This window comes from Crocodylus siamensis, chromosome 5 (assembly GCF_052110815.1).
Source record: "Crocodylus siamensis isolate JL-2025a chromosome 5, ASM5211081v1, whole genome shotgun sequence".
Taxonomy (NCBI): Eukaryota; Metazoa; Chordata; order Crocodylia; family Crocodylidae; genus Crocodylus; species Crocodylus siamensis.
Window position 1 is genome coordinate 7,483,297 of NC_143399.1, and position 12,189 is coordinate 7,495,485.

The window sequence follows — 12,189 nt, forward strand, 5'->3', positions numbered from 1 at the left end:
ATATCTACACAGACCTATCAATATAACAGATAGATCTATATATTGATCTACTTCTATACAGACCTATCAATATAACAGATAGATCTATATATTGATCTACTTCTATACAGACCTACATATCTATAGATAGACCTGTCGATATACTGAGCGGCAGATGGATATATCTATACATTAGAGGGTGGTTTAAATCATGGGCAAATGGGGGCTTAGGGTTACTTTTTTAAACCAAAAAGTGGGAGGGGGGGGGGTTCCATCGGAGGGCCCCGGAGGGGCGCAGGCGCGGGTCTGCAGGCCCCCGGTGCCGGGGCGCCGCCTGGCGGAGGGCGGGACGCGGGCCGGGCCCCGCCCCCGCGCCGGAAGCGGCGGTTCCGCCGGACGCGCCCGAGCCCCACGTGCGCCCCCGCGCCGCCGGCATGCGGCTTCGCAGCGAGGTAAGGGCGGGCCCGGGCCGCGCGCGCGCGGTAGGCTGAGGCCTCCCCTCCCCCGCGGGCTCCAGGCAGCTCGCGTTCAACTCCAGCCCCCCCTTCCCTTCTATTTTTTTCCTCCCACTTGTTTTTGACCACAAAAAATACCCCCTCTGCGGCCCAGCTGCCCCCCCCATCCCAACCCCCCTGAGGTGCCACAACCCCCCCACCCTTTCCAGCCTGCCCTCTTCCCCCCACCCTGGGGCTAGTGGGGGGCAGGGCCAAGCCCCTGGGGTGTGTCGGGCCTGGGGCAGAAAGGGCGAGCGTCTCTGTGCCGGAGCCGCGCTGGCGTTTCGGGGAGGCTCGGTGGCGTGAGTCGGGCTTGCACGCCTCCCGTTGCGCGGGCGGAGAGTGGGGCGCTGCTCGTCCTCGCCCGTGGTTTCCAGAAGGGGCCTTGGCCCCTGGAGGGATGGTTTATCCCCCTCCCCGTTCAGTCAGAAATTCACCTTCCTTGCTTTTCCGTGTCTTGGTGGCGAGGTATTTAGCGGCGTTCATAGATGCATCGCGGTCTGACAGGGTTGTGTCATGCGCGCGGCTGCTGTGGCCTCCGACTTGCAAACTTGAGCACCTGCACCACCCCAGCCCCCAACAAGCATCCCCCAAATGCATCCGGACAAGGAGGTCCCATCAGCTTGGCCTTAAAATCAAGCCCAACCATGAAGTGTTTGCTGAATCAGAGTCTGAAGACCCTGTTTGATGGATCTCCCACTCGTTAAGGCTAGAAAGACATTTTAATCTTTAGCTAAATGTAAGGTATCCTCGTTTTTTCTTCCCGGAGAGTCAGTGTCTGGTGAAGGGCGTGGTGTCTGCCTCGCTGGAAAGCTGTTGGCATTAACTGAACAGCTGCAATCGGGATTCATCCACTTTTGAAGCAAAGGTACATCGCGAAATGGCATTTTTGTGTGGAATTTCAAAAATTGTCCTTTCGGGAAACTTGGCTTTACTCGTTATCCCCTCAGCGGGAGCGACTTCTGCGGCTTCATTCATGACCCCTCTGGGACACTGGGTTCTGATTTTGGTAGGAAATAACTCTTGCAATACGAGAGAGAGAGGCTGTGGTAACCAGCTTTCCAACACAGAAAATCATTTGATCCCTTCGTGTTTAAACCATGTTAATAAAGAATCCTGTCCTTTTTAGCATTCTACGATTTTTATAAGCTAATTGCATTTCATGACCATAGCGTAGCGCACAAATACCGTTGTAACGTAGCAGTCACTTGATAGCCGCATCACTGGACAGAGCTCACAGGGTTTCTTGATCCCTCTGCGTTTGCCCATTGGGATGGTAAACTCTCAGACACCAGTAGAGGACTTGAGAGCAGCTGCAGCATATGAAACTACTTTGAACTCATTTTGTTGACTAAATTTAAAGGTGGTGGTGGTGAATAGGGGAGGGTAGAGAAAAGTTAAATTTCTAATGGAATTTCTCATCTGATTGCTCCCTTTTTATTTCAATTATAAATGTAGATTTTATCTTTTAAAATCACACTTTTTAGTCCTTTGAATTGCACAATACTTATTCTGAAACTGAGTTTAACCGGTTTTCATTCCTCCAGCCAGCTTTCTCCCCCCGCCCCCCTGTATACTGAAGTTCCCCATTTAATAATTTAATACATTTAATAAATCAATGTATGTAAAACTTTTTGTTAGCTTTTCCTTCCATATAACTTATTCATTGGAGTGGTATCATTTTATACTATCTGGTGGAGTTTATGCATTACAAAAATATATCCCTATAAATATTTATCTTCTGAGTGGCTTTGGAGTACTGCACATCAGATGAGAGGGTCTGGATGTGTACTGTTTATCTACTGACTTTGGAAACTTGGAGTAGGTTGCATATGATGGCAACATTCGTGTTTCATAACCTAGTCGGGTGACTAACAGATTTCTGATTGCCATGCTTGTTCAATTAGTTTGTCAGTCCTTAAGCACCACTCCCATGACTTCATTGGGACTTAAATATGTGGAAGAGCAGCACCTTCAGAGGTATCTGCTTTGTCTTCAATGATCTTTTATAGAAAACCACATAATATTATTTGATCATGTTGCCCCCTCAGTTTTGCACCAGTCTTCGTTTACGAAAGAGCTTGGCAAAGCAGTGTAGGAATTTTATTTTATAAATTTAAAAATTGCTTGCTTTTATGCTTTTTTAATTTAAAATTTCCCTTGCAGGTTTAGGAAACTAAGGCAAGAGCCCTGTGTTGCTAATTAAGAAGCAGAAAGTGCCGCAGATTTTAAGAAAAATGAAATTGATAGTCTAATTTTACTATCTAAGCTAAGTGAAATGCAAAATAGTAAAGTAATCCTAAATGATGAAATGTAAATTAGATTTTTAAATTAGGTAATGTTTGAAGATGTTAGGGTATTATCACATTTGTTTCACTGTTAATATTCCGAGATGTTTTAGGGAAAGGTAAGGAAAGATAAATCATAGCCAAATAATTTAAGTGACATTAAAAAAATCAATTATAATATTAGGCTTATTGCTATGCAGAGGAAAAGCCCTTTGCAGAGAAATAAGTCTGTTCTTTACTCTGTGTGCTGGATAGAAAAAAAATAGCCTAAAGAGAAGATGCATCTCAGGCTGTGCGGATAGGGAGGCATTAGGGAGATCTTCCAGTATGTGAAGTGGTATGAATACTCCCCGCGTTGGCCTGCATGGGGGATATTTTACAATCCCAGATCTGGCATAGGTAGCAAGGAGGCTGGCACATACATGCACATTTTTATCATCTTTTAAAGGGTTCTTAGGGATTTAGTTGTTAAGGGTTTTTTTCAAACCAGATGCTAGAAAGGAAATTTAATATATTTATTGCAGAGCGCTCAAGAGAATATCTCAAATCTACAAGCTAAAGCCTGAACAAGTAGAATTTAAAAGAAAGCCTGTGGGTACAGGGCGGGTTGATATAAGCTATCTAGTTTGCAGCTTCAGGGTAACCTTGGTTGGGTTGGAGCAGGCACCCTTTCTTCCTGCCGTTCCCCTTCCTCGTTTGTAAAGCTACCAGGGGGGATCAGTAATCTGAGATCTTTGCAAGGAAACCAGAACTGCTTTGTGCTTTTATCGGTCCTGGGGTTAAGTTACATTAAAAAAAAAAAAAAAAGAATGCAGCGAAAAAACGCTATTTGGTTTTGTCTCCAAGCATGAGTTCCCTAAAGCAGCAGGTCTCCCCACTGTCCTGGGGGACCCAATCGCGGGCGTAGGTTAAGGATCCTGGGTTTGTACGTGCGCTTTCTTGTGTTCTGGGGGAAATAATGTACTTGCTTATTCCTCCACACAAATAAATGCACATGGGGGCCGTAGAGGTGAGGCAATTGCCAAGTGGTAAACTGGCTGCCCCACACCGGTTTCAGACACCCTGTCTATAGGTAGCCAGCTAAAACATATCGCAAGCTGGACTGAGCACAGCTGGAACAGCCTGCGTGCTTCTGGCTAGCTCAGGAGTTGGGGAGAGCTGGTATAAAGCGCCAGGCTAAATGCGCACTCCTCCTATAAGCAGAACTTCATCTCTGATTCTTTGTTCCTTTTCTTTTTATTGCTTCTCAGTGGTGCTAGGGCCAAATGATGTCTTGCTTCTCGGTATATTCTTGGAGTCACATACTTGACTCTGTGACTCCTTGGCTTCAACCAAATCTAAGTTCAAGTTTTTAAAGAGTTAAGTTTGGGGCCTCTGTGGTTGCAGAGATGATTTTCCAAATAAAGGCTACTGAGTCTACTACTTCCCTGGGATGCTGGCTTCTAAACGGTTACCATCACAGAGGGTCGTTTTGGCCGTAGTAGCTAAATATTCCAGGACTGTGGGTGAAGCTTCCTTTATTTTCAAATAACTCCAAGTGTCAGTGGGAGGAGATAGCCCTGTCTGTGTTGTAGAATTGTGGGCAAAGTATATCTTTCTAGATCAGTGGTTTTCAAACTTTTTTCATGCATGGACCCCTAAAAGATTTCTAATGGAGGTGCGGACCCCTTTGGAAATCTGGAATGCAAGCATGGATCCCTCTGAATGGTAAGTGTGGGCATTCACATACTTTTAGTTGATCATAATCATCTTCCGTGGACCCCGTAGGCATAGCCTACAGACCCCCCAGGCGTCCGCAGACCACAGGTTGGAAACCACTCTTCTAGATCATTTTAGGTTGGCTCTGCTTTTTTTTTTTCCTCTTTAATTTTTCATTGTTATTAACTATTACTGTGTGAAGAATCATCCTGACAGCAGTTGTGAAGAACAGCCAAGGTAACTGGGATGAATGCATCCTTGTAGAAATGTGGCTAGAGCAACATGAGAAAGGTACGTTTCTGATGTTCATCGCCAGAGTCCGATTAGCTGTAACGGCTTTTTGGGCTTAAGGTAAATCTCCAACATTTCCAACGTTAATCTTCTTTGAAACTCTGTCAAGTTTCTAAAGTAACTGTGTTAGCTATTTGGATCAAGTAAAGCATCTCATAGAATTTAGTATCACTGATAAGATGCAAATAGATCAGCATCTATCAGTAACAAGTAAGGACCCGTTTAGCATGAATAAAGGGAGACTTTATTTTAAACACTATATAAACCATAATAGAATAAAACTGTTCTGTGCAGAAGGATGGATCTATGAAAGGAAAATCTGTCACAAGGTTCAGGACAAAATATGCCCTCGCACAGAGTTGAATTTCTGTGGTGCACCCTTTGATTCGGCTGTATTTTTGAAGGATTTTGCAGCGCACGTAACAAAAGAAGAAAAAACAATGGGGAAGCTAAAAAATAATAATTAAGGCGATGGCAACTGACGAGATTTCTGATTGTTTACAAGTAGTCTGTTTACGTCATAGCCCTGCTCTGCAGCTATTTTTTGGGAAACATTTAATTTTTTTTTTTTTAAATCTAGCATGCAGTGACCTCTCTTACATCTTTTAATTAAAAGTTTGGATGCAGTGAATAATTATGGTCTGCTTGCGAAGGTTTTGTTCTGTTTATAAATGCTGCCTTGGAAGAGCACTGATCTTACTCAGAGGTTTTGCGTGGTGCTTTTCCTTTGGGGGTAGTGGAGTGATGATCAGTCTTGTGCTTGTTCTGTTTCCAGGTGCCAGGAGAAGATGCTCTCTGAAAACGATAGCTCAACAAACGGACATTTTATGCTGTACCATGACCTATGACCTAGCACCGTCAGTCAGAGATTTGATTTAAAAAATATTGACTTAAACCAAAATGGTAGTGAATTTCTCAGGTTTCTTTAGGTTTGTTTGGTGTTTTTAGTTCTTTGTGACATTTTTGGTAAGGAAAGAGTGTTTTGGTGGGAAGATCTAATTGTGTATTATTTTTAGCTTTTAGTATTTTTCCAGCTTATCCCCTACTGTATATTGCTCGTATATTGTGAAACCACAGAAAACATTTTTTTTTTTAATTTTGTGGAAGAATAAATACTGTATTGCAAGTCAGTTTATTACCTGAATTAGGAAGCAAGGACTTATTAGCCACACTTGTGCACTCATGTTTGCAACATGCCCACAACGTGCAATAGCATCTGGAGTCTGGCTGAAAGAGTAAGTAATTTTTTTAAATAAAATATTTACAAAAACCATATCTAGAATTCCTCACAAAAAGAAAAAAATGTATATGGGTAGCTTAATACTACAAGGATCTAGTGCATGGTAGGTGGTTTTTCTAAACATGTTTTTAGAGAATTTTTAATAGAATATAGGCAATCAGAAGTAGAGATGATATTTTTTGTTAGACCCACAAGACTTTTGCAAAAAAAAAAAAATTTAATCTTCCAAAATCTTCTGCAAAAATCTTGTGGGTCTAATAAAAGATATCATCTTGACTATGAGTCCTAGTTGCCTTTTCCTCTAGACCAATACGGCTACAACCTGGATACCTAATGAATATAGACTATTTTGACTCTAAAAAAATTGTGAAGCACCTTGTTTTTGTGGGTTGTGACTAAACCAATATTTTGCAGTCTTGTTTTCTTCTGATTCTGCAGTCGCAGTAGTTAATGATATTCTCGTGTGTTTTGAGGTTCAACCAGAATTTTCTCCAATTTATTAATATAATTGAACAGGCTTGTACAGTGCTTGACACCTACCATTCTTAAGGACTTTGGTCCATCTGCTGGCACTTAACTGTTCTGGGTGCTTTCTCCTTTTCATTTTCTTAAGTAAGCTGCCTTCCTCCTGTATGTCATCAGTCATGACCCTTTTCGGTTTGCATGCTCTTAGTTCCTCCCTTGCCTTCTCTACACGCATCACTCTTTCAACAGAATTATTCCAGACTTGAATTCATTCATTATTGGTTTGCAGTGCCGTACTGTTTTCAATGGATGTGAACTTGTTTGCAGCTGTTGCCATTCCCTCACTCAAGTTTGAATGTCCTCCTAGTTGCCAAAAGGTGTTTTTTAAACGTGTGCTCCAAATAACCGCCAAATAACAAGGTGCAGAAAAGGATCAGTCATGGGGAAGAAAGAAGAGGTGCTCCCTGGCTTGACCTCAAGTAATGAACTCTTGGATTGACTTTTCTTCTTTTCTTTTTTAAGCTGTATTACAGGTGAGTCTCATCCTTATAAAAGAAGGGAAAAAACAGTTAAATACATCCATGTTTGTTAAGGTGTTGTGGTTTGCAATCTTCTCCAGCTCACATGACTACTTAATTTCCTTTGATTTCAACTGAGATGGCTGTCAGTCCCATAGACTGCTGTGTATGCCTTTGGAACCAAGGTCCTTTAATTTTTGGTATGTCTGGATTTAAAGTTGTGTTAAGAAGGATATTCAGATCTTGATTTGGCAGTTGTTGTTCAGGTGTCCTTCTTGTAGCATCCCTCAACCCCTTTTTGCGGTTGTATTTTTTCAGTGCCCATGGCAGGAGGTCGGACTTGGTGATCTGCTCAGGTCCCCTCCGACCCTACCCATTATGAACCTGTGAATCCTCTGGAACATTTTTGATTAAGCCCAGAGGGGCCCTTCCCAGTTTTGGATCAGGTGAACCAGAGCTTTAATGCTGTTCTCCTTCAGCACATCTTTAATGATGGGTTGGCATGTTGGATGGTAGTAATATCTATGATCATTGGAAGTGGCAAAGGGATGAAGGAAGAAGAAGAAAATGGACAGAATAGTGAGACAAGGGAAGAGCAACAAAATACACCCCATTTGAAAGAGAGCCTCTGGCCAGTCAGACGTGGCTGCCACTGAAAAGGCCAGCTCTGGTGTAGAAAAACAGCAGTCGCGGGGAACAAAGAAGAGCTGTTTCATCGCTTGAACTCAAGTAATGAAATATTGAGGCATAATTTTTCGGCAGCCACATCTTTCGTAAGTGGTGGGACGTGCCCTTGGCGTGTACCCTGATCCCCGCTTCTTCCTGAGTCCGCCCGTGTTGGCTCGTCTGGCGAGGGGGCTTCGTCGCCTTGTGCTTTGCCATTTCACATTTTAAATTTACCCTTAGATCTGGAGCCATTGGTATTGTAGCCATGTAAGAGTGACTGTAAGAGATCGTGGCAGACACCTGCCCAAGCGGGAAAATTCTGCACAGAGGGTTGTTGGGGGTATTTTTGGTATTAGCATCACACAAAAGTGCCAGTACTTTTTGCTTGTGCAGAGGAAGTAAGACCCAAAGCAGTAAATAGTACATAGTTGGCAGGAGACTTCATGCTGTGCTAGACAACTCCAGGCCCTCAAACTGTATCTTGAATATGATGCTTTTAAAATTATTATTCTGTTAAATGATTTGGCATGTCTCTCCTTTCTCTTCTTACTCCCATCACTCCAGGATCCTGTGCTGTCTCGACACTAATTCGCAGGCCAGCCAAATTCCCCACTTCACCAGTAGGACTGTAGAAAGAGAGAGTTTCCTGCCACTCCAGATTTCCCACAACAGTGAAATGTGACTGGAGGGGTGAGAAATTCATTGCTTTGCTTGGATATTTTCTTGTCGCAGCAGAGCGGGAGGAAAATAACAGCCAGGCTATTTCCTCCTCCCACTCCCTGCTGGGGAGGGAGGACTCTAAGGTCAGCCCTGGGCTCTGCTCGCTGTGCCAGCTAGGCTGACCCCTGCCATAGATGATCTCGTTAAGAAGCGTAAATAGCTGAAGAGCATAGCAAAGTCAATGAGGGTAATTTGTACCCCCGACTTCCTATGCTTTAGGAAACCACCTACGTCAAAAAGTAAAAGCTGGTGCTGGATACAAGATGTATTAAGGTGTGGGTTTGGTGTTGTGTTGGTTTTATTAACCTGATGGATGTTGAGACTTGCAGATGGTCTCTCTGGCTGTGTAGGCTTTTTTGTAAAACAGACTAGATAAAACAATTAAAAGAGATTTAAAGTGTACGCCATTGAGACATGCATTTTCGCTAGGGCAGCGTTTCCTCGTTCTGCACTTAAAGACTGACCCCTCCACCCCCATTCATCCTGCACAGCCGTGCCTTGTTCTTTTTAAGCCTATCTCTATCCCTGTCTCCATCTCTCTGTCTCTCCTGTTAATGTTCTTATTAACGCTCACTTCATCCTGCAAGGCGCAATAGGAAGTTTGGAGTCCTTTTGAAGGTGTTTGCAACTTCATGTGGACAGAGTAATCTTCCTTACCCATCAGCTCTAGGTTTCTTGCTGTTCGAATTTCAGAGGCGCGGTTGCGAGTGGAAGTAGGGCGAATTAAATAAGGATGTATTGAATATCTGGGAAACAAGGGGACATAATGGATCTAATCCTCACCCAAATCTTCACTCTTGTGCAGAGGTGGCATTTACAGTCCCCTGACTACGATACTGCTCTCTGCATACCCGTTCCCCTGATGCTTGTTCTAAATTATGCTGGGTTACAATGAAAAATGCATCTGAGGATCAGTGTAATGTAGGGACTGTCAGCCGTTTCCTGTTTCCCTTAACAACACTGCTTTCTTTTCCTGCATAGTGAGGACTTCTCCGGGAGTGCGTTGCATCATTTTTACATTGCATAGCTCTGGGATAGGCTCTACAATGCTGGAGCATCATACTGACACAGGGCTTCTTAAACTGGATAATGCCAGTGTTGGTGAGAACTGTAGATGCTCACATTGAAGGATCAAGCCTGTTGTATTACTTTCACCCTCCTGTTTGTGGATATGCAGGGGCTGTGAAATAGTGGATTAATAGCTGCAATAGCTGTTTTTAGAAATTGTTTTGCTGGCATCTTGTAGATTTATTGGGCAGAAGGAAGAGGCTTTAATAGAGAAAGCAGGCAGCCACTTTGGAAGAAGTATTCACACTTGTGCTTTCAGTGGCTTAGTTTTTCAAGAGCAAGTACGTGAAGTTAAGTTCTCTTCTTTATAGGTTTCTATATAGGTGTGTGTAGAACTCGTTGTATTATCAGAGCACTTTCCAGTTGTACATCAAACAACATGCTAAACTTCATGTGGTGGTGGTGTTTTCTCATCCTGTTGCCAGAAGAAGCCTATGCAGCAGACTGTCTCATCGAGGTAGGGTTTATTGTTTTAATTACATATTGTTGCTGTGTCTTTATATTCAAGAAATAAAAGTTAAATACACGTGCCTTGAACCTGAAGCAAAAGGCAATAGTCTGTGATGGTACTTAGTTCCGGGGGGAGTTGATACCAGTTTTGCATTAGCCCCTTGGAAACAGAATTTGCTTGCATAGATAATCTCTTCTACAGTACAAGAGGACCATGGGTTTTATCATAGAATTGTGGCAGTCTTTTCACTATCTTGGGCCCAGGTCACGGAGTACCCTGAAGCTCAAATCTAAAACCTTAAACTTGAGTTGAAATTCTGTAGGATGCAAGTGCAGATAGAAGAGGACAAGGCATGATAGCTATCTAGGGACAGAAATTACACATAAAGCAGTATAAAGGATCGGAAACCAGTTCAAGTCTGTAACATGGCAGAAGTTCAGTGCACATAAACTGCTTTAAAAGTGGCCAAAACCACTTCAAGGTACATCTGGATGGATGTAGTATCAGATTTAACTGATTTAGGTTAAATCCATTTATTGAACTTCTGTCCCAGATCCCCTCCAGATTCAAGTTAACTCACAGTCCCCCAGCATCTCAGATTGCTTTGTGCCTCCCCTGCAAACCCCTGGTGGCAAGGGAGGAAGGCTAGCCTGGGCTGCTCCAGCTAAGCAGGGAAGCATCCTCTAGCGCCCCCTGGCTTCTGGCGTGGACCACAGTGGGAATGTGACTGCATTTTGGGAATCAAAAGTGAATGTCTGTTCACTTGCTTATCAGTTCAATCTATGCTACTTTGACTGACCTGCGAAGATTGAATCGATTCAGCCTGGGGCTTTTTGAATGTCTATACATAGCTGATGTGTTTGCATTATCCTCTGTTGCTAAGGGGACATGCTACAGCATTCAGTACTAATTGGAGTCTTTTAATATTCCTAGTTGTATTGTAACCAAGAGATGGTAAAGGCATGAATAACCAAGGCCAGATAACCCAATATGATTTGATTCAGATCTTTAGCTGCTATTACGGGGCAGGAGACCCTAGCCATTGGAAACAGTGGTTTCTTAAAAAGACAATTGGTCTTCATTATCACAGTATTGAGCCCGTGATACCTGTGGGAATGATTAGTTAATATTTTAATTGCATTTTGTATTTGATGTAGTGACCAAAAGCTTACAAACTGAAATTTTTGCATACTTATAAAGGGCCCTGTATAGTGCCCAGTCATACTACCTGGTGCTTTCAGTCAAAAATGAAAGAAAATTTAGGCCAGGGTATAAAACTGATTTGGCCTCCTGAGCCAGATCCAGATTGCAGGTTCCCCTCAGGCTGAATACAGACCCACGGTAACAGGGCAAGTGGTGCCAGGGTGCTGAGGAGGTAAATATAGCTGTCATCCACCCCTCACTGCTGATGATCTTCCCAGCAGGGTTGCATACCTCAGATTTTCGTGGCAGCTCCTGCCCCTTCATTTCTTGCTCTTCTGGTTGCCTTGTGCACCAGATGACACTGCTCTGAGGGCCACGTAGAGCCAATGTGTTTGGCAACCTACATCTAGGCTATTGAAGTTGTAGAAAATAATGTACACGCATGTGTTGAAGTTTGGCCAGAAACCATTGAAAACTTTTTTCCGTGGCCATCTCCAAGCTTATGAAAAGAAGTTATCTGACTCAAATGACTTGTATCTTCTCTCTCTCTCTCTCTCTCTCTCAAAAAAGGGTACTTAAAAGCACCTTCTTTTATATTGATAGCAATCTCATGAAAAGACACTCATTTAAAAGGTATATAATAATGTAATTTTTCAGTGCCATTGCATGTGCCTTAGGAACAACATTAAACATAGAGGCATTTTTTGGTTTATTAGGTGAGTGTAAAGGTCCCTGGTTGTTTGATGTCAGAAGAACAATTAAGTTTTATCAGAGCAGAGCAGGGTGTCTCTAGACACAGGTTACAAAGCATCTACTGATACTATTAAAAGAAAGATTGCTTGTTGTTGCATTGGGGAATCCTTTTAAAACATCAGGAATATTGCCAGAAAGAATATAAATGCATTTCAGCAGTTGAATGAGATATTCTTAAACTCGAGGGTGGTGGTCTGTGTCTGGATAAATATCTGTTTTGATTTGTTTGTTACATTTGTCTCATAGCTATAAAACTAGCTATAGTGGAACTCATTTATTCCTGGCACCTCTACTGTTTTGCATATATGGAATTTGCTGCAGAATTGTGGCCCAGAGTCTAAGTTTCTCATTTTAAAACAAAATCAGGTTCCTAAGCTAAATGATGGCAAGCATTACCTAAATGATGGCAAGCAAA

General features: G+C 42.8%; 1 protein-coding gene across 1 annotated transcript in view; it reads left to right on the forward strand.

Moving 5' to 3' along the window:
- The first annotated feature begins 372 nt into the window (after positions 1-372).
- Positions 373-12,189, forward strand: part of ELAVL4 (ELAV like RNA binding protein 4) — a 111,802-nt gene continuing 99,985 nt past the window's right edge. The window contains exon 1 of the mRNA XM_090048591.1: positions 373-431. Coding sequence (XP_089904717.1) covers positions 414-431 — 18 coding nt within the window. The 5' untranslated portion in view covers positions 373-413. The remainder of the gene's footprint in view (positions 432-12,189) is intronic.